Here is a 19,478-nt window from a genome sequence, read left to right as displayed (position 1 = left end):
AATTAATTGTCATTGTTCCCTAGTTAGTATCATTACCCAGGTAGTAAAGGAGGAGTCTGATTTGAATTTTGAAAAGAACCATGTCTGAATTATCAGAATGTACTATTATTAATCCCTTATAAGAGAACTGCCAGGATGGCTGGTGCAAGGGGATTAGAATCAGCTGAGTGAGAAAACTGAGAAGCATTGCCAGAAAAGGGAGACCACTGAACTTAGCTGGTACTGGTGAAAGAGAAAGTTATGATGGGGTAAGAAACTGAAAAGAAGGGAAGGTTGGCTGGATGAATGGACTGGGACTAGGATGAGTGAGCAGGCAGTAAGTAAGAGGGGGCAAGAAAATATGTCTGATAGTTTTTTGTGGAATAGAAAAAGAAGACTGCAAATGGCTGGTCTGAGATCTCAGGGAGACAGCGAGAGGCCAGAGAAGTTACAATGTAGGAAATGGAGAAGGTGTAGAAAGGGAGTAAGATTGAGACCACATCTATGAAGAAAATGAAGACAGTGCTGTGTAAAGTGAATTTGAACTGTGGAGGGCTGAAGGTTTAGGACTATGTGCATGAGAAGTATCTGACTGAGCCAAAGTCTCAGCATGGGAAGGAGAAGGGGTAGGAATCACAATAGTGATTACTTGTGGAAAGATGGATAGAAGAATGTGAGCTAGAGCAGACTTCACATGAGTTTGGTTTTTTGTTTCTTTTCCACTTCATACTTTTATCTTTTGTCTTTTAAGCAGTTTGCCTGGCTTCTGCTGCCTGTAAGCGTAAAGGGCTATGGGGTTTTTTAGTGTTTTGTAAAATCATTGGCTAAGTTTTAATATATATTTAAATATGTAGTCTTTATTTTTTTAACATTTTGTAAGTTACAAAGCAATATTTTAATAAAAATAATTAATTTAATAGTTTAAACAGTGGAAAAAATATAAATATTTGGTCTAAAGACTAAGATTTCTTTTTTCTTTCATTTTCCTCTCAAGTTAAAGGAAATGCTTTACGTTATAGACTGAGAAAGCAAGTGGCATAAATTACTGTATGATGACATGACTATATCTGATACAAGTTTTTAGATGACAGGAGCCACCTCTTGCAAGTTTCATTTGTCAAAGCTTACCTCTCTGTGACATGGAGAAAAGGTTACAGCATTCATCTTTGATGTGATATGAAGTACATTTTAAAATACAGATTATTCTGTGGATTCCTTCCCTAAAAAAAGGGATGATGAGGAATGATCCTGTACCAGAAGTTTTAGGGAATGCAAATTGATTCTTGCAGATACTGTAGCAAAAGTTACAGCAAGATTTTTTTTTTTTTTTTGGCTTGTTCTAGTAATTAAATATTGGCTGCTTTGGGTTTTGTTTGAATTGAGGACAAGCATGTTACTATTTAGAAGTGATTTACAAGTAAGAAATTCTACTGAAACTCTGAATGTCCAGACTGGAACAGAATTAGATTGAAATATTTGACACCTTTGGCTGTATTCTTTTGCTGTCAAAGACACAAATGCCATTGATTATTGATATCATGGTAATAGCAGAACTTGACAGTGTCTTCACAGTGGCTTGTTTGATGCTTTTCTGTGACAATTATAAAACAATTCTTGTCAGGCTGTGCATTTACCTTCTTTTAGCAATAGGAAAGAGCACGTACGTGTTTCATGTAGCTGTGTCTGTGCCACTTTCAGTCAGCTATCTGGCATCTCAATAGCCAACAGTCAACACACAGGGAAGGGTGACAAGGTCCCTGCACTTGAGTGCCACAGAGTGAAGGCAGAGTGCCAAGGCTTGACCAATAAATTATGGCTTTGAACAGCTCCGTAAGCATAACTAGAGATATTATTTTACCCCCTAACGATGGGGTGGACTCTCAAACTCCTCTGCAGGTACCAATCTGTTTAGTAGGGTTTTTTTCCCCCAAGTGTTCATACTTGAAGTGACATTAGCACTTCTCTAAGCTCCAGTTGTCCAGGGGGAATATACAAGTGCTACAGGGTGTTTTTCACATCAGCATCTAGTTAATATGCCCAAACTCATAGTGTATTCATTTCCAACTTCTGCTTTAGATAGTGGTCAGTGTAAAGTAGGGTTTAGCTTTGGACTTCCTGAGGTGCATAAAACCTGCTGGTTTTAAGGATGTTTGCCTTAGGATCTGCTAATGCACTGTTGTTCCAAAACAGTAGGTGACAGTGGCTGTTGCTAAAGTTGTTCATTTTACACACTCTTAAAGCATTCTGCTAAATGCTTCCAAGAATATGAGAGGCTTTTATCTGCTTTTATGTAGCAGAGTAATCTAGATCTCTGCTTCTATCTATCAGAGTATAGCCTGTTTCCTTGTAGAAGTATGGATTTGGCAGAAGGAGCAAAAATATTCTGAAAAATTATTAAGCAGGTGTCACAAGCAGGAATAGCTCAGAAGAAATGACAGCGTGTTTGCTTTCTTAGTTCAAGGAAAGAGGAAAACAAATGGAGTAGGAAACAAATACAGCTGAAGTGGTAATGGGTTGATGAGTCACGAGAAGCGAGATTGCGTTTTCTGACAGAATGTAGCCAGCAACCTTGGAGCATTTTTGTGAAGTGTTTGATTGCAGAGAACAGAGATGCTTTGAAATTCCTATTTTGAGCATCCATCCCTTATTTGAATGACGGGATGCTGTGGTAATAAATAATGGATGAAAAAAATTTAAGCCAAAAGGGACCTTCAGGTCATCTCTCAGGACTTCACTGTGTCATGAGACATGACATTTCAGCAGGTTATCCTGCACTGAACTAGCACGTCTGTTTTGACATCTCTTCAGTTGAAGCCATCAATGGCTGAAAAGTCTCAGGGCTTGGAGTTTTTTCCTGTTAGTTCATTAATATTATTTGCAAATTGTCATTCTCATCTGCATTAGTTGGACTTCACTTTCCTGATTATTACAGGCTTTTCCCAGACAGATTTAAGCACCTTTTAATACCAATATTTTCTTTCTGTATAGACAGCTCAATCTTTTTAATAACAGATCAAGATCTTTACCTGGTTATTCATTTTTATGCATGTTCTTTGCCCTCTCTTTAACAGCCTTTAAAGAAAGGCAGTCAGCAGAATACTACCCCAGGACACCTCTCTCCCAGTATCTCTTCCACCATCTATGTTCTCCTCTGTGCCAAATTCACAGTACCTTTCTGCTGCCACTTTCTTCCATCACTGCTACGTACAATACTGGGATTTGGCCTTTTTGCCCCAGCATTGCCTAGGAGCTCATTCTGAGGGGAAGGGTGTGTGTTATGACTGCTGTCTGGACCTGTTGGATGCTGGATTGCCATCCCCATCACTACATGTGCAATGTGTGCCTTGCTGCAAAAAGCCACTTGACAAGATGCAGATTTTTACGTAGAAATGTGCTGCCTTCATCTTGACAGCAGTCTGCTTTTTTCATCCATATTTTCTCTGAACAAGAATTTTGTATATATACTGGCAGTGAGGGAGAAGTTTCTGGGAAGTGTTGTGCTTTCACAGAGCTCCTTCACTGTGGGGCATCAGAGGGTGAAACTCTGTACAAAACTCATACAGAACTGTGCTCCTTAAGCCAGCTGTGGAACATCCCTTTGTTGATGAAGTTGAGACCAGTGTGGGCTCAGGCAGTATCTGGGAATGTTTCAGAACATTTTTAGAAACAAAACTGATTGCTCCACACACAGCTTTGTTCCACATCAGCTGCCCTGCTTTGCTGCTGGCTGCAGTTAGAGGTGGGTTTGCATCTGGGGATGATGATTATCATTTGATGATTACTGATAAGGAGCTACAGGGTGATTTTGAGTGGATTTGAAAGGTGGTAAGAATGGTGAGCACAAACTCTGGAGAGAAAGTGATGGTCAATTTATTTCACTACCTTTGCTGCTCTTCTATTTTTTCTGAGGTTGATAATGTGGTGTCTTTCACATAATAAAAAAAAAAAAAGAAAAAGTTAAAAGTTTTTGAATTTTGTAAACTGTTCTGTACTGTGCTAAGGCATTGAAACAAAACCTCTTGAATAATGGATCTGAAAAACACACTTTGAAATTCTCAGTGCAAAAATGAAAGACATCAAGACTTCTGATGGCATTCACTGAGAGTACCATGGCTCAACTCTAACCATGTCTTTGGAGTGTTTTATATTAATTGATTTTGTATGGAAGATAATCCAGGGATTCCTTTCATTGCAGAAAGCAATCACTAGACTGTGCTGGGGGACATTAAAAAATAATGATGCAAAAAGTGTAAAAAATCAAATTAAATTCATTAAGTTACATCCTCAGTGTAGAATTAAACCCCAGGTTTAAAAGTTGTCTTCCTACTCCTATCAGAAATGCACATTCCTGAGGGGTGGGACAGAGGGCATGGAAGAATGGACAGTGGAAGAGAATGGTCACACCCAGCCCTAGCAAGTTCATTCATCTTTGTATTGCACAGGTTATTGTTCCAAAAGGAGGCAATGGAGACTGAAAATCATTAACAAAGTAAAGGTAATATGAGCCAAAATATTCCACTTGTCTCAAAATATCAGTCCTGCATTTTTATAGAATGAAATAGGAGGTATCTGTGAATGCACTTTTGAAATGAGTGGGAAATACCAGCCAAGACCCAGTGAGACTCAACCATTTCTGTAATTGCGTTGTTATTTTTTGTAGCAATGTTTCCAAAAATAGAAGCTTTGTTGCCTTAGGTTTTAAACTAATAACTTCAGTAGTTTTAATAGAAATAGGACTAATTTGTGATCACATGCAGTTTTAAATACTGGATAGTTTAACAAAATGCTTTAATGTCTACAGCTATAATTTAGAGTTTGAATAAAGTTCTTAATGCCGTGTAGTAATAAGGGTGCTTCCTTTGCATGTAAAATTGCACACCTGCAAAACTACTGTCCCATTTTCTTGGCCAAAACTGGTATAATTAGGATCCTCACTTTTTGTTATAGCCTCCTTGTTTTAACATGCTCATTGCTTTCCAAGGCAGCTCCATTTGTATACCTTTGGCTGTAACCTGGAATGACTTTAAAGTTAAAAAAATATTTCCCCCCCATAATTCTTAATTAGCAGGAGCTGAAATATGTCATTCCATATCCTCCCCCTCCAGTTTTATTATGTTAAAATATTGGGGTTTTTTGTTTCTTCATATATTTTTCACATAGTAAAATTACTTTAAAATTACAAGTTTAAAATCTTGACTGAAGAGTTTGGGGAGTTTTGGCTAAACCTTTTAATTTACCATTATGATTTTGAGAGATTTAAAGCTTCAGTGCAAAAGTGAAAGCATCAGCATAGAGACCAAATTGCAATAAAAGTGATGTAGACAGTCAGAAGGAAGCTTCCAAGTCTCTTGAGTCTGAAAGTGCTCACTGTTCTACTCATATGATTAGCAAAGAGAAGACCTACTTTTTGTAAGTTAAGATACAGTAGTTTGATATTTGCATGCAAAGATAATCCCTGTTTTTAATGTAGCAACAGGACATAAACTTTAATTTTTGTATTTGTTTTTTAAAATTTCTTTAGCACCATTAGCAAGGCTGTGCTGTGTGCTTTCTCTGTGCTCTTATATTCTGTGTTGCATTGGTGATGTGTGGTTGCACAGATTTGGGGTTCAAATAAGAAAAAGGATTTTCATTTGGATTCTTTTCTAGTTCTTCTCCAAGACAGTTCAAGAATTACAAAGAGCACTGAAGCAGTTATTTGGGTTGCCTCCAACTTAACTAAACATCATCTTCTGGAAGTGGATGTTTGAGGGAAGGTACACCTTGTATCTAGTGCTTTGCCCACTCCAGAAGAGTTGGAGAGAAGCCTTCAGGTACACATTTAAAACAGAAAAAGCTTTTTAGGGGCCCCTTGTTCCTTGGTTGAAGTTCAGGCCAAGGTTTCTGAAGGTGCTTCAGTGGGTGCTGTGGACACTGGCTTGAAAAGGGGTCATGGCTCAGCAGCAGCAGCTGCTGGATTCCCACCTCTGAATGTGGGTATTAGGTGGGGTCCTTCCATTCAAAATTAAGGCTTAAAATTCATAGCTATTGTAAATAAATTCTGTGGAAGTGGATCAAGCTTTCAGTCTACTTGCAAAATAACTTTTTTAAGCTCTAGAGAAATTCTTACACCTTCATTTATGAATGTAACTAAACACCTTTGTCTCCTTCTCAGTGAATTTAATACTTTTACCTGGTAGTAGGAAGTGGTATGAGGAAAACAGGGAATCCTTGAGAAACACAGTAAACACAGTGCTTGGGGGTTGGGTGAAGGTCAGTGGTACTTGCTGATGGTCATTGGATAAGGTGATCTTGAAACCCAGCATTGTTACTTAAAAATAAAGCGAGTCCTTTTGCAAAGTGGAGTAAGTAGATGGTTTCTTTCCTTTTACACTGGTGTCCTGTGTCTCCTAGGCCACTATTCCTGAAAATAATAAAAAGCTTGCTTTGTTTCTGGGTCCTGCTTCAAGCTTCTGCTTTAACCATAGGATAGTTTTATCTGCTTCCCAGATAAATACCTTTGTGGATAGAATATGATTGCTATACATAGAGCAACCTATCATTTCCTCTTACTCTAAAATGTGGTGGATAGACCATCACTGCATGCTGTGTTCATGTTTCTGCTTTTTCTACATCATCCACATACTCTTGAAGTGTTTTAGCTGTAGGGAACATCTGTCACAAACCCAAATGTTTATATTCATATAAATTGGCAGTTTTGTCAGCTCCTCAAAGAGATGTTCATCATGATCTTTTTGTAAGCAGATGTGCTGTGACTGGAAAAGCTTCTTTAATGATTAAGTATGATTAAAGTATCTGGAATCTCTTCCAGTTACTGAAGCAGCACTGAAGATTGTGATTCTTCTTACAAATGCTTGGATTTTGCATTACAAATGGATGCTAAAGTCATGTCCGGAAATCAGAGCAGAGTTCTCTGCAGACTGTACAGTGAGCAGAGCTAAAACTGGGGCAGTTGTGCTTAAGATTATTTGTTTGCTTATATTCTTTAAAATTATATGCATTAATAATGAGAAACCCAGTTGCTTCACAGATTTTCCATATGGACTTCGCTAGTTATAAATAGTACTTTTAAAGGCTTGATTAGAAGAAAATTAGTTTCATGTATTCACTTGTAGAGCATCACAGTAGTCAAGCAACCTGCCAAAAGGAACTGATGGATGATGAAAGTAATATTTTGTGTTTCACTTACAAAGATGGAGATCAATATCTCTCCCACTGTGAGCTGTCAGAGAAAGGACTTCTAATTCAATTTAAACCTCATTCTGTTCAATCTCTGTAGGAAAGTGTTGGTCCCTGAAGGTAGTGTTCTCAACAGCTTCCTGCTGTAGGTTACTGGTGAGCTGCTTTTCCTGTAGGAGGAAAGAGAGAAGAAAAAGGCAGAGGGATGACTGGTCTTTAAAAGTTTGTTACAGAACCACTAGTGTTAGTCTTAAGTTTTATTAGATTTAAAATATATTAAGATTTTTTTAAAGCAGCACAGAGTGCAGTAGTTCAAAGATCTGAGTTTAATGTCAGGTTTTAATAGTTTTATGCAGTCTTTTCAGTGATGTTTTCCTCTTCTTTGCTCTACTGTATATAGTATAGTTTCCTAGATTTCTATGCAATTTGCCTATGTTTTCAGTGCTTTTTTGTCACATGCTTTACATTTATCCCTTCTTTTCTGTTTTTCCAAGCCTCCTATTTTTTCATTAAAAGGTATCTGCACCTTCTTTTCTATTTTCAATGCACCATTTCTCCCTCTCAGATTTCTTTCTCTCCCTCTTATTTGGCCCTTTCTCAATCCCCCACACCCCCCTGTTGATAAAGGCAGTAAAGTCTGCTATTTTATGCTGAAAATATTGTTAGAGATCAGGATGACTTTATGGTTAGAGGCAAAGGCGAAGGCAACCCATCTAGCCAGCAGCTGTCAGTAAGGTGAAGGTTTGGTTCATGCTACAGAATTTTCTGGGAATTTCTCCCATATACCCAAATGGCTGAAACTACTAGTCAGCTGATCTTCATTTAGGATACTTCAATGAGGAGCTTTCCTTTTCATTCTCCTTCATATCCCAAGACTTTTTTGGGGACCTCTCCTCTCAATAAGCCTAATGAATCCTGGAAGATACCATTCACTTTAAGGTCTTATGTACTGTCTTTTGATTTTAGCAACACTGAAATGCTGCACATTAGGTTTTTAAATAATTCTCAGTTGTGAAACTGTTGTGAAGCTGTTCTGTTTTGAAATGTTTTATTTCACAGAGAAAAGGACAGAATTGATCCCATCCAGCTATTTAGGTAACAACCAAATATGAGCTGTGTTCTGTCTTTGGTAGCTGTGCCATAGTCTTCACTGCAGCAGTGCATGCAGAGATGGAAATGGTGCAGCCAGAGTTCCCTACTACATTTTTTTCTGTTGGTAACTGGAGAATGTTTCAAACTTTCTCTTGCTTTTGCTCAAGGTAGTCAAGCTTGCTACATCTTCAGCTCCTTATAGGAAAAAAAAAAAGTGCAACCTGAACTTTCAAAAGAAAAATAGTTCTCAATTTTATTGCTGGACTTTCATCAGTAGCTCTCCAGGTGCATTATAAAACCTGCTTGTATTTTAAATATCTTCACTAATTTGGCATTGCCATCTTAACACAGGGTCTGTTTTAAAAACACATTGAACACTCACATCTTCTGACTTAAAAGGAAAAGGAAAGAAAAAAAGAGAGCATAAAACAATAAAAGCCAAGCCTGTAGGCAGAATGTTTCATTACAATAGTTGTGGGGTTTCTTTTTAATTATATGTAATAAAAAACTTGCAGATGATGCCCACTCTTTGGATGAGGGGATAAGACAAGAAAAGTTCCTTGCCTGAGGCCTAGGGTTGGAAATATAAACCATAGTTAGCTGGCACTGTACTTTTTGATAATAGCAATGTCACCAGTGATGTAATGATGACTTTCCCTCCCCTTTGATGATATGTTGTCCTGCAGATAATTATTGGCATGATGGCAGATGATACAGTAAAATATTTTGATGGAAGACACAAAAAGTTTCCCATATAATAAACTGCTTTTTTGTAGAGTCTACATTCCCACAGTGGGATCTGGTAGTGTCTGTTCTTTGATGGGCAGGATTGTATCAGCAGAGACTGGCTCTGTGGTGGTACGGAGTGTGTCCCAGCAGATTCAGAGCTGATGACATTACAACAGGATTGGACTTCATTGCAGCGCTTGGTTTTCTGTGGGGCTGCTACTTAGATCTGCAGAGAGGAGAGAGCTTTAGGAAATGCAAGACCAGTGTGTAACAAAACTTACCTTCTTCCCCCTCTTCCTTTTTCTTCACAGAAAATATCAGAGAGGCACCCGGGTACGCCTGAGACTGCTGGATCTCGAACTGACGTCCAGGTTTTTGGGGGCAGCCAGTGACACAACATTGCTGGAAGCTGATGCAGTGCTTTTGGGACTTGCAGAGAGCAAGCAAACAAAGCAAAAGGAGTAAATTTACTGCAAAGAGATGCACTTTGTGCTCTAAAACTTATTACGTAAATTAAATGCTTCCTCAGGAAATAAATGAAAATTTTCAAATGAAATTGTTCACTTAGTCATGTAAAAGATTAGATCAATAAAATACAATAAACACGTTGTACCTAATTCTTGCTCCATTTTTATTCACTCATCTATCTAGCTCTTTGCCTTTAGATTTAAAGGTGAAGGTTAACTGAGCTTCTGTACTTTAACTGAATGTGTTCATATTCCTGTATAAAGAATTTCAGAGTCCATCATACTATCCCAAAGGAATGTTGATTTGCCACAGAGGAAGTCCAGAGCTTGCTGTTGTCGTGCTGCTTTTAGGATGGTGTTTCATACAGAACAACATCAAGGATTTCTGATTTCCAAGTTTTAGTGCAGGCTGGTTTGCTGCTGATACTGGGTTGACTATCTGTTACAGTACATCAAACTTTGGTCTCCACCTGCATGAGGAACTAGAGATTATTCTTGGCTTTAATCAGAGCTCTCATTTCCAATGCATGTGAGTAAATTTTCTCTGGTGGTTCATAAAAATGGAAAGAAGCTGTTTCAATGTAGTTGGCCAAGTGTAGGTCTTAGTTTTCTGTAAATATATTTAAGATAAATATATAGTGGGTGTTTGAACACGCAACCAAAAAATCATGCTATGGTATTTCCTATATCTTTTTGGAGGTTTTGTTAACAAAGAACACTTCTTTTGATTTCTGATGTATCCAAGCCTGAATTCTGCTCAGTCATTTGTGATCTGCATAGTGCCTAGCAGGTGTGCTGAGTGAACGTGAAATTTGCCATTCCTACCACTGAATTGCAAAAGAAAGCCTGCTTAATCTTAAAATATTTTTCCCAAATGTTAGAATGAAATGAGATTTGTTAAGATAGCATACCTTGTTTGTCTGCAATGACTGTCTAGTGACAGTGTGTTTCTTTAATATGTATGTATGTTATTCAGCACATCGCACAAAATTCAGCAAAACACACACTGTGTATTACCCAAATCCACAGACAGCTCATCTTTCTGCTGGAGCAGGCCACGTGAGCAGTGATGGAGCCACTGAAGGATGGTGTAGCTCCTTCTGCCTCTCATGACTGGGTACACAGATGTCTCAGAGGGAACAGGAGGTAAGGGATCTCTAACGAAGCAGGGTACCAGAGAGCCAGTTCCAGGCTGCCACAGCTGACACATCCCTTTTCTTGCCTCCATCTGGGAGGTGCTTGGATGAGATGGCATCAGTGCAGAAATGGGGAGTAGTTCTGTTAGATCACAGCTGGCTGGTGGGTCAGGTTGCCACCCAAGCTCTGCAAGTCTTCATATGGTTCAACAAAATTTGTTTAGCACAGTATACAAAAGATTTAACCTGTTTATAGGTTAACCATTGTCAATTCTTTTTTAAAGTTTTTTGTATTTTTTTTAACATATAAAAAGGAAAGCTGAAGTGCCTTTTTAGCTGTATGCACAGTGGTTTGTTTCTTACACCTCTGGCTAAAAGAAAACCTTTGACCAAATAAAGAGAAGAAAACTAATTTCCTACCTTTGCCTTCTCATAACCTTCTCATAAGGTTGTAAAATATCTCCATGATCATAGAATCCAGCTGTTAACCCAACACTGCCATCTTCACCACTAAACCATGTCCTTAAGTGCCACATCTACAAATTTTTTGAACACTTCCAGAGGTAGTGGTTCCACCACTTGTCTGGGCAGCCTGTTCCAATGCCTAACATCAACTGATATGGGAAGTTTTCAAGATACATCTCATGCATGATCTGTCAAGAAGAATATTTTTAGTATAATTTATATTTACCAAAATACTAGGAGGAATCACACAGTAAATGCATAACCATTCTGAAGGAATGGGCATGTTTCAGCAGATCCTTTTATAGTTTTGCAAACTGAAATTTTGTTTTTGAAATCAGTATGGATCCAAGCAGGAGAGAGGAAACAAGCGATGTGAGCTTATTTTGTTGCTTTAATTTGCTCATTCATCTCAGTGATCTTAATTAGGGGATTTTGAACATGAATTTCATTGGGTGTTACCCTCCAGGTAAAGAGTTATGCTATCAGTAGAGATAGGAAAAGAAGGCCTTTTAAGAAGCCAGGAGAGATTTAAAATATCAAAGAAATCCTGTCTGTTGAACGTAACTCATCCTACATGCTTGATCAACCTTCAATTAGAGTGATTTGGGAGGAAGTATATGTGTTAATGTTCTGGGGCAGAATAAGAGTTATTTCTCTGTAGGGTAACAGATAGTGATTTTATCAAACCTTCCTCTGGATAACCTTTACAGAATTAGCTCTTGGAGGCTGTAGTGGTGACTATTTCAAATCCAGCTTAGTGTTCTATTTGGAAACCCAAGGGTTGACATAAACTGACCCAGCCGCACAAATTGCAGGGTTGAACCTCCAATGGCTTTGGGCTGCTGCTAGTCTTTGTGGCCTTTGGTGAACCAGTTGTTGTCCCAGTTTGTTGGAGGAGTCTCTGTTTGGGGTAGCCTGTGCCCATTGCCTGTTGCCTCAGTTCTGCACAACTCCCAAAGGCAGAGTTGCAAAGACAGAGCAGGGAATTCTGAAATGTCTTTGTGGTGGGCTGTTGCAATTGCATTTCATAGCTGTGATACCTGCATATACCAAAAATATGTGGAGACTACATGTCCTTAACACAGAGTAAGAAACCACCAGCATTCATTACTGAACAGCCACAATGGCAGTTTCATGACCTCTGTCTATAAGACTATTCTTATTTTTAACTCCATCTTTTATCAGAGTAGAAATTGATAATGCAAGCAAGCATTTCTAGGACCATCCATACAGAAAAATAAATGTGGACTCTTTTCTGCTGGTTGCTTCCTGTTCCCAGGGATTCCCTTTTTTCTTCATGGCCACATTCCTTTTTGCTCCTCTCTGCGTTTTCTGCTGTGATATGTGCACAAATGTATGTATAAGAGCCGTGCACAGTGAAATCTCCTTGTCCACGTGCTGCAGATCCCTGAGTGCCCTTGTGTGTGTCTTGGTTTGGGCCGTGGTATCACTCTGAATTTTTGTTTGGAGGTCATTCTTATTTCAGGTAAGAGGATAACATGAAGAACATGTTAAAGCCAGCCAGCAGCTCTTGTGGCCCTGTGCCCAGCCCAGCCACCTCCTGGAATACTCTTCTCACTATATATACTACATGTACTTCTAACGTGAACCAAATGAATGCTACTTATACATATCAAGATTCCAGCTGTAAATGGAAATGCATCATTTTGCTGAGAATTCTGAGGGCAGTATGAACCAAGTTCTGCAACTGTGTTTGTCTGACTGCCAAAATCAGGAACTTCTCTACGTGCCATGCTGCATTTTCTTCTAAATTTTGTAATTTTGTCTTACTCTGAAGCATAGACCAGATGAGCAAAATCACTTCATTACTAAAATCGTAAGGATTTCTTTCTTCTCTCACCTTTTTTTGATTATGCAGCTGATAAGACATTTGTTTCATCATCTGTTTTTCAGACATTTGGGGTTTTTTCCTGTAACAGTCTTGAGTTTTGAAAGTGTTTTCCTTTGCTCTTTTTTTCAGGTAACAACACAAATCCCACTTCATTAGCAGATACAGAGTTTTCATTTTCCTCTATCGTATTCTGCTTTGCATGCTGCCCACATCTCTTAGTAGATTCTCACTTAGATTTGGATGAGCATGACAGATTCACTTCAAGTAGCTGTAATTCATACTTGGTGTAAAATTTGCACTTGGATTGTAACACTGAGTGCTCAGAGAGCAGCATGAAATGCATCTTCAGCATAGGAGGAGGCTGCTGCCATCCCAGCCTTGCCTCCTCACTTGCTTGGGAACTCTGTGGGTGACTCTGGTGGTCAGGCTCAAATCTTCCCTTCTGCACAAGCAAGGAGTATTTCCACACATTCTGCTAGGAGGACACTTACCTTTTCTAGACCTGTAACTGAAGAGCTTGTGAGCTTCACCCTAACCCACTTCCACTTCTCTCTCCACTCATGTGCCTGAATAGCTGTAGTGCTTTCTGGGTTTACAGATGTGGTTATAAGCAAAGTTAGCTTTGATAAAAACTGAATCAAAGCTGGCTTGGATTTTAGCTGAAGCAATAGTTTCTCTTTCGTGTTTATTCTGGTCCTGTTTTGAAGGCTTTAAAAAGTTGTCCTAGAATCCTAACCTTTATTTTATGAATAGAACATTAAAACACTTATACATACTTGGAAAGCAAAGTATCTTGATGTGGAGTTGGAAGAAAAATTATCAATGTTCAATGTTCCTTTGATGACTGATGTGCTATAACAAGACCTGGTAAATCCTCCTAGGCTTGTCTGCCCTTTCATATTCCAGGCCTTTAGGTGATGAGATGGGGAGAAAGGGAAACACTGAGGAAATCAGGCCTGCCTGTTGAAAACAAATTAGCATCTTGCCACCAAAGCTTTGGCACTGACCTCATTTCTAAAGAAAAGAATACTACACTTTTCTTTAGGGCATTCTGGAAAGTTTGGGTTCCTCCTCATTTCCTAATACTGTCACATTTATAAATCAGGCAAATTATTGTTCAAGGTTTTTATTCTTTTTTCTGGCAGTGTTAATCCTATATGCTGGGAAAGCTATTCCAGTCTTCTGTTTTGGCTAGAGAGAGCATTTCTGCTAGATACAAGCATGCACTCTATATGCATTTTTTTAGTAGATTATACATTCTGGGGAAGCGTTTATCGCATGTGAAAGGTCTAGACTGCCCAAATGGGGCTATTACATTGTCATCTGGCCATAACCCAAAAGAAATATTATCCCTGGTAGGACTGCATTAGACTAACATGAGTAAGATCTTAAACACCTCTCAGTGTTCTTGTTGCCTTCTCGGCTGTGCCTCATTCAGTCAGAGTTAAGCCCTGATGCACTCACTGCACGCTGGCTCTAATGAGGACACCTGCCATGTGTTAACTTCTGTCTGCAGCAGGCTGTGTGTCAGGAGCAGCCAAAAGTTACACTTCCCAACTGGGTTACGGGATCCAAGGCATCCTTGGAATACGTTCTGTAGTCACTCTGTAGCTTTGGGTTAGCTTCTGAAAGTGGTGGCATATATAAATTGCTTTAAAATGTTGACTTTCAAAGTAGTAAACTGTATCTTTTTCCTCCCATTTTATGAGAAATCAAAGGAGAACTGAATATCAGCTCTGTTAATGTCTTTCACACAACAGCAGCTCCACTGGTTGGATCTTTGCACATCTTCTCAACCTCAAACCTGGTTTGTGTTTAAGACATGACACATATGGGAACTGAAGTGTTATTTCACTGACTCAGTCCAGAAGCAGGGGGAAGAAATTTAAGGGCTTCTGTATACTTCTCTTCCCAGGGAGAAGAGCTGTTCAATTATTCTCAAAATGACTCCCCTGAATACATATAAACCCCAAAACTAATCGAAGTTGAAGGCCACAGTCTGATATGCCAATTACCAAAATATACAAACAAACACCTCAGAGGAGAGAGTTTGTATACATCCTGATCTGCCCCACAAATGAGAGTCTGGGCACCATATTGGACATCTCTGGATGGTCATGGTGACTGAGAGAGGTGCCTGAGCATTGGAGGAAAGAAAATATCACTCCTATCTTCAAAAAGGGCCCGAAGGAGGACACCAGGGGTGCCCAGTGCCAAGACCAGAGGTCATGGGTACACAGTGAAACGCAGGACGTTCCCTCTGAACATCAGGAAACAGTTTTACACTGTGACAGTGACTGAGCACTGACACAGGTTGCCCAGAGAGGTTGTGGAGTCTCCACCTGTGGAAATAGTGAAAAAAAAAAGTCTGGACACGGTCCTCGGCAACAAGGACCATGGAGCCCTGTTTGAGCAAGGGGGCATGAACCTCCAGAAGTCCATTTCAACTGGTGCCATTCCTTTTTCATCTGATTCTGCTTTCATCTTACTTGGCCACTCTGGTTGACACACTGCTTCTTTTAGTTTTTCTAACTTTTTGAAAGCTTGGAGATCCTGCTGAGCTAGGAGAATATAGTCTTCTCTTTGGGAACCAGTTGTCAAAAGACAGCAGGGCATTGGCGTTCTCCAGAAGTAGGAAAGCTGGAAATCTGTGCCTTCTGTGTATCCTTGAGATTGGTTTGCTCTTTGTTTGGCATGGCCTTCCCTGCAGTCTAAGGGAGACTGTGGCTACTGCCTGTGGCTGCTGCCCTCTCCCACTTCCAACAAAGGTGTAGTTCCTCCTTCTTTATTCCTACTGTATGCATGGAAAAACTGAGGATAAGCTCAGTGAGACACATTTCTGTGGGTCCAGGCTCCTGTACAGTGTGAAAAGGATATCCATCCCAGCTCAGAGTTTGGTGCCAGCCACACCAAGGTAATGGGCAGTGTTGTCAGTGTGGCTGGCAGAAGTATCTGGCAGCTGTCCTTCAAGGAGGGGTGATGGCCCTGGACTAGGTATGTAAATGTCCTCTCCTGGTAGTCACTGGCTACCTCCTGCCTGGCCTGTCGGTCAAAGCCCTGGCCTGTGGCAGGCTAGCTTGGGTCTAGCTGTTGAATTGCTTTGACCCAGAGAAGGATGTCTGAATAGGCCAGGCATGGTTTGCTCAGGTTCACCTCAGAGCAGGTGCTGATGTGTGATTTCATTACTTCTTGGGGGCCAGGCTTTGCTCTAATTGCCTGAGGGTCTCACGTACTGATCTGGGCTCCTGTTTGCCCTAGAAGATCACTGCTAAATTCACAGAGGTGTTTGGTTCTTCAGCGTGCTCAGGGAGGATGTGCAGCCCGGGAGCGGGATTTGGTTCTTCAGCGTGCTCAGGGAGGATGTGCAGCCCGGGAGCGGGGGTTTGGTTCTTCAGCGTGCTCAGGGAGGATGTGCAGCCCGGGAGCGGGGTTCGCCTCGGCCGGGCGGGCAGGGGAGGCGCGGCCGGGAGCCGGCAGAGACAGGCAGCTCGAGCTGTGAAAGAGCAGCGTCAGCTCAAAATCTTTACCGTGCCCTTTGCACCTCGGGCTGCGGCATCTTCGCACACGCTGCATCACCGGGGAGCTGGAGTTTCATTTACCGACTGAACGACTCTGAAAAAGGTCCTCCCCGTCGCAATTAGCGCTGCCGGCCGCCCGCCCCAGCGCGGGTTAAGCGGAGCCGCCCGCCCGGGCGGTGGGCGCGGGGCTGCGGCAGCGCGGAGCCGGCGGCGCGCTGGGGGGCTCCGGGCGCCCGACCCTTTCAAGCGCTGCGGCGCGCCGGGTTCTTGTGTGAAAAACAAGGGGCACAATGCTGGAGTCGTAACCTCCTCACCCCTGACGGCATGGGAAAGTGCACTCCTCAGCTGTCGGGTATAGAAAAGCTGCTGCAGGCATGAGAAATGTTCATAAAAATGCCGTTTAGAGCCTGCCCTTCTACTCTGCACATGTCATCTTGCCTATCAAGCTGCCTAATTGGAAAATTAGGCAGGCCTTAATTTAGAGATCTAAAGTTCATGCCAATAATTTCCCAGAGACTCTTTTTTCCCCAATTATTACTATAAGTGGTTTCAGCACATTGGAGATCTTTACTGAAAAAGAAAAAAAATACACCCGGGAAGAGCAGATCTTACATTTCAGAGACATTCTCTGACTTCTATGTGTGAAATTGTATTGTTGTGCATCCTGTGAATGATCACTCGGAGATGAATGTGAGCCCCTGGTGTTTTCCATGCATCATTCCTTATTTGACTGAACACAAAGAGCTCATCGTACTTTAATTTACAGCATGTTATAATCTTATTTTGGAGCTTAATACACCTGCTATTTTCTATCTGGGGAGGCTCTGAAAGCAGCAGTAAGCAGAAGCTGCCTTGCAGCTGTAAACATTTACCCCCCAGGCTCATGCATCTGTGGGCACCACTGATCCCCAGTCATCTAAGGAGACCTGAGATGGTGTGTGGGATCAGGTCGGCTCCTTGGATACTTCCTGCCTTTGGTCAGGGCTCAGCCTTGCAGTTGTGCAGCCACATCCTGGTGGCTGCACTCTATGCCTTGGAGATCTCTGCTGTGAACTGTGTTTAGATGATGTGGTGGGGACATTGCCCATCTGAGATCCCGGATGGGAGAAAGGCAGTGGTGACAAGGCACATCCAGCTGTCTTGTTTATCCTCAGCTGCTAGGACGAGGAGGAAGGATTTCTGCTGACTCCTGCTTGTGCCGTGTGGTCAGGAGCTGCACGCTGCTGCCAGCTGGGCAAGGGCTCAAGCAGGCAGGATGGCCGAGTGCCTCTGAGTGTTGCTGCTGCCCTTCACACAAGCGATTGGCTGTGTTGGAAGCTGGATGGTCTGACCAAACCTCTTACCGTGTCTCCTGGCAGTGAGAAGAGTGGCTGATGTGTACAGCAAGAGCTAAAGCATGACTTGATGAATCTGATAGTCCTCCAGATTTTTGTCCTTTTGCTGAAAGCTGCCGGCTGGAAGCATGGGAGCAGGAGAGGCCCATGCCTAAGATGATTTCCAAGGTCGATATTGGGTACCTTGACATAGATGCAGTGTGCTAAGGCCATGGACACATCCTCCCTGGGTCCTGCTAAGCCATTTGGAGAGGCTGCTGCTCAGCACAGCTACTCTGCTACTTCCCACCCAAGAAACTCACTGCCAGGTGAGTTCCCAAACAATTTTGATCCTGCTGTTTATTCAATTTAAGTCTTGTTCATTGTTTTGATTCCTTGTTTTGGCAGATGTGCTTATAGGGACAGGGGTGAGGAGATGGAGGGAGGGAGGGTGTCTGGCACAAGTTGGCGCCATTGCCTTTCCATCTCCAGGAGAAGAGCGCTACTGAACCCCGGGGCAAGAGGATGCCCTTGGGTGAGACTACCAGGCACAGCTGCAGCCCCAGGATCATGGTTTGTGAGGTTCAGCTATTCTCTTGGTGCAGCAGGCCATGCATGTGAGCAGGATCCCAATTTCTTCTCCTCTCAAAACTGTAACCACACAGGCTGGGCTGAGATCTAATGTTGATTCAGAAAGCGGGGTTCACCTAAAGAATTCCTACAAGTGAAACCCAAAACATCAGGATAAAAGAAATTACAGACAACAATGTGAAAACAAGGCAAACAAAACTCCTGCTCATCTTGGGCTCTGTCCACCCTCCCTGCAGGAATATAGCATTGCATGGGAAGTCTTCTGGTGGTAAAGCACCCAAGCTCCCCTGAGAGCATCATTACCATTTCCCTCTTGCTGGAGGGCAAAACCAGGCCAGGATGGGACACACAGACCAAGAGACCCTGTATTCATGGCAAAAAAGTGCTCTTACTGTTCCACAGTTACTGAGAGGTTTTGAAAGGGCAGGAGGTCTTCCTGGAGCAGGGCTGAGTCTCAGATGAGTGAAACTGGGCAGAGCAGGACCTTGTGCAAGCCTGAGAGGTGTATAGTGTACAGTAAAGAGTACAAATGTACATGTGTACTGAGGGGATAAAATAGGCCATAAAAGGCTTCTTTCTTTCTTCCATTTACACAGAGAGACAAAAGCTGCTGCTGACCCCCTGCAACAGTGCCTCTGGCAGGGCCTTACTGCATCTCTTGTCTGCGTTGGGAAGACCCAGAGCTCAGCTGAGCCCCTCCTGTGAAAGGGTCAATTTCAATGTCTCTAACCTTACTTTGGGTGCCTTGTTTGCTGGCAGCAGTGAGGGCAGCAGGCTGGAAGGGCAGCAGGCACCTTGGTGCAAGCCACCGTAGTGCCCTGTGAGCCCTGAAGATGGCCAGCTGGGGAGGCCCTCTTCCCAGTCCATAGTCCCAGCTCACCTGCTCTTTATAGCTGTACAAACATATTGCCCAGTTTGGCAGGACTGGGGACTTGGTGGCTAGCCCTGCCAGGGACATGCCCTGTGGACTGCCTTTCCTCTAGGCAGGCCCACGCTGCACCAGTGTGAAGTTAATGGGAGTTATCCTCCCTGCCCTCTGCTGCTTACAATGGAAATCAGTTCAGCAGGATGAAAGGTTGATGGTGGGAAAGCATGTCAGAAAACACAATGCAGAGAACACAACTCTTGGGAGAGAGCTCTTTGTTTTGTTATTTGAA

The 19,478-nt window shown here is 41.9% G+C and overlaps 1 protein-coding gene across 2 annotated transcripts in view; it reads left to right on the top strand.

The window, feature by feature from the left end:
• Positions 1 to 9,596, top strand: part of TPD52 (tumor protein D52) — a 123,048-nt gene extending 113,452 nt beyond the window's left edge. For both annotated transcript variants that reach the window (XM_059862783.1, XM_059862778.1), the window contains one exon: positions 9,291 to 9,596. In XM_059862783.1, coding sequence (XP_059718766.1) covers positions 9,291 to 9,444 — 154 coding nt within the window. In that variant the 3' untranslated portion in view covers positions 9,445 to 9,596. The remainder of the gene's footprint in view (positions 1 to 9,290) is intronic.
• The last annotated feature ends 9,882 nt before the right edge of the window (positions 9,597 to 19,478 follow it).

Source organism: Haemorhous mexicanus, chromosome 1, assembly GCF_027477595.1.
Source record: "Haemorhous mexicanus isolate bHaeMex1 chromosome 1, bHaeMex1.pri, whole genome shotgun sequence".
NCBI lineage: Eukaryota > Metazoa > Chordata > Aves > Passeriformes > Fringillidae > Haemorhous > Haemorhous mexicanus.
The sequence above is the reverse complement of the archived record's forward strand: the minus strand, read 5'-3'. Positions and strand labels throughout refer to the sequence as shown.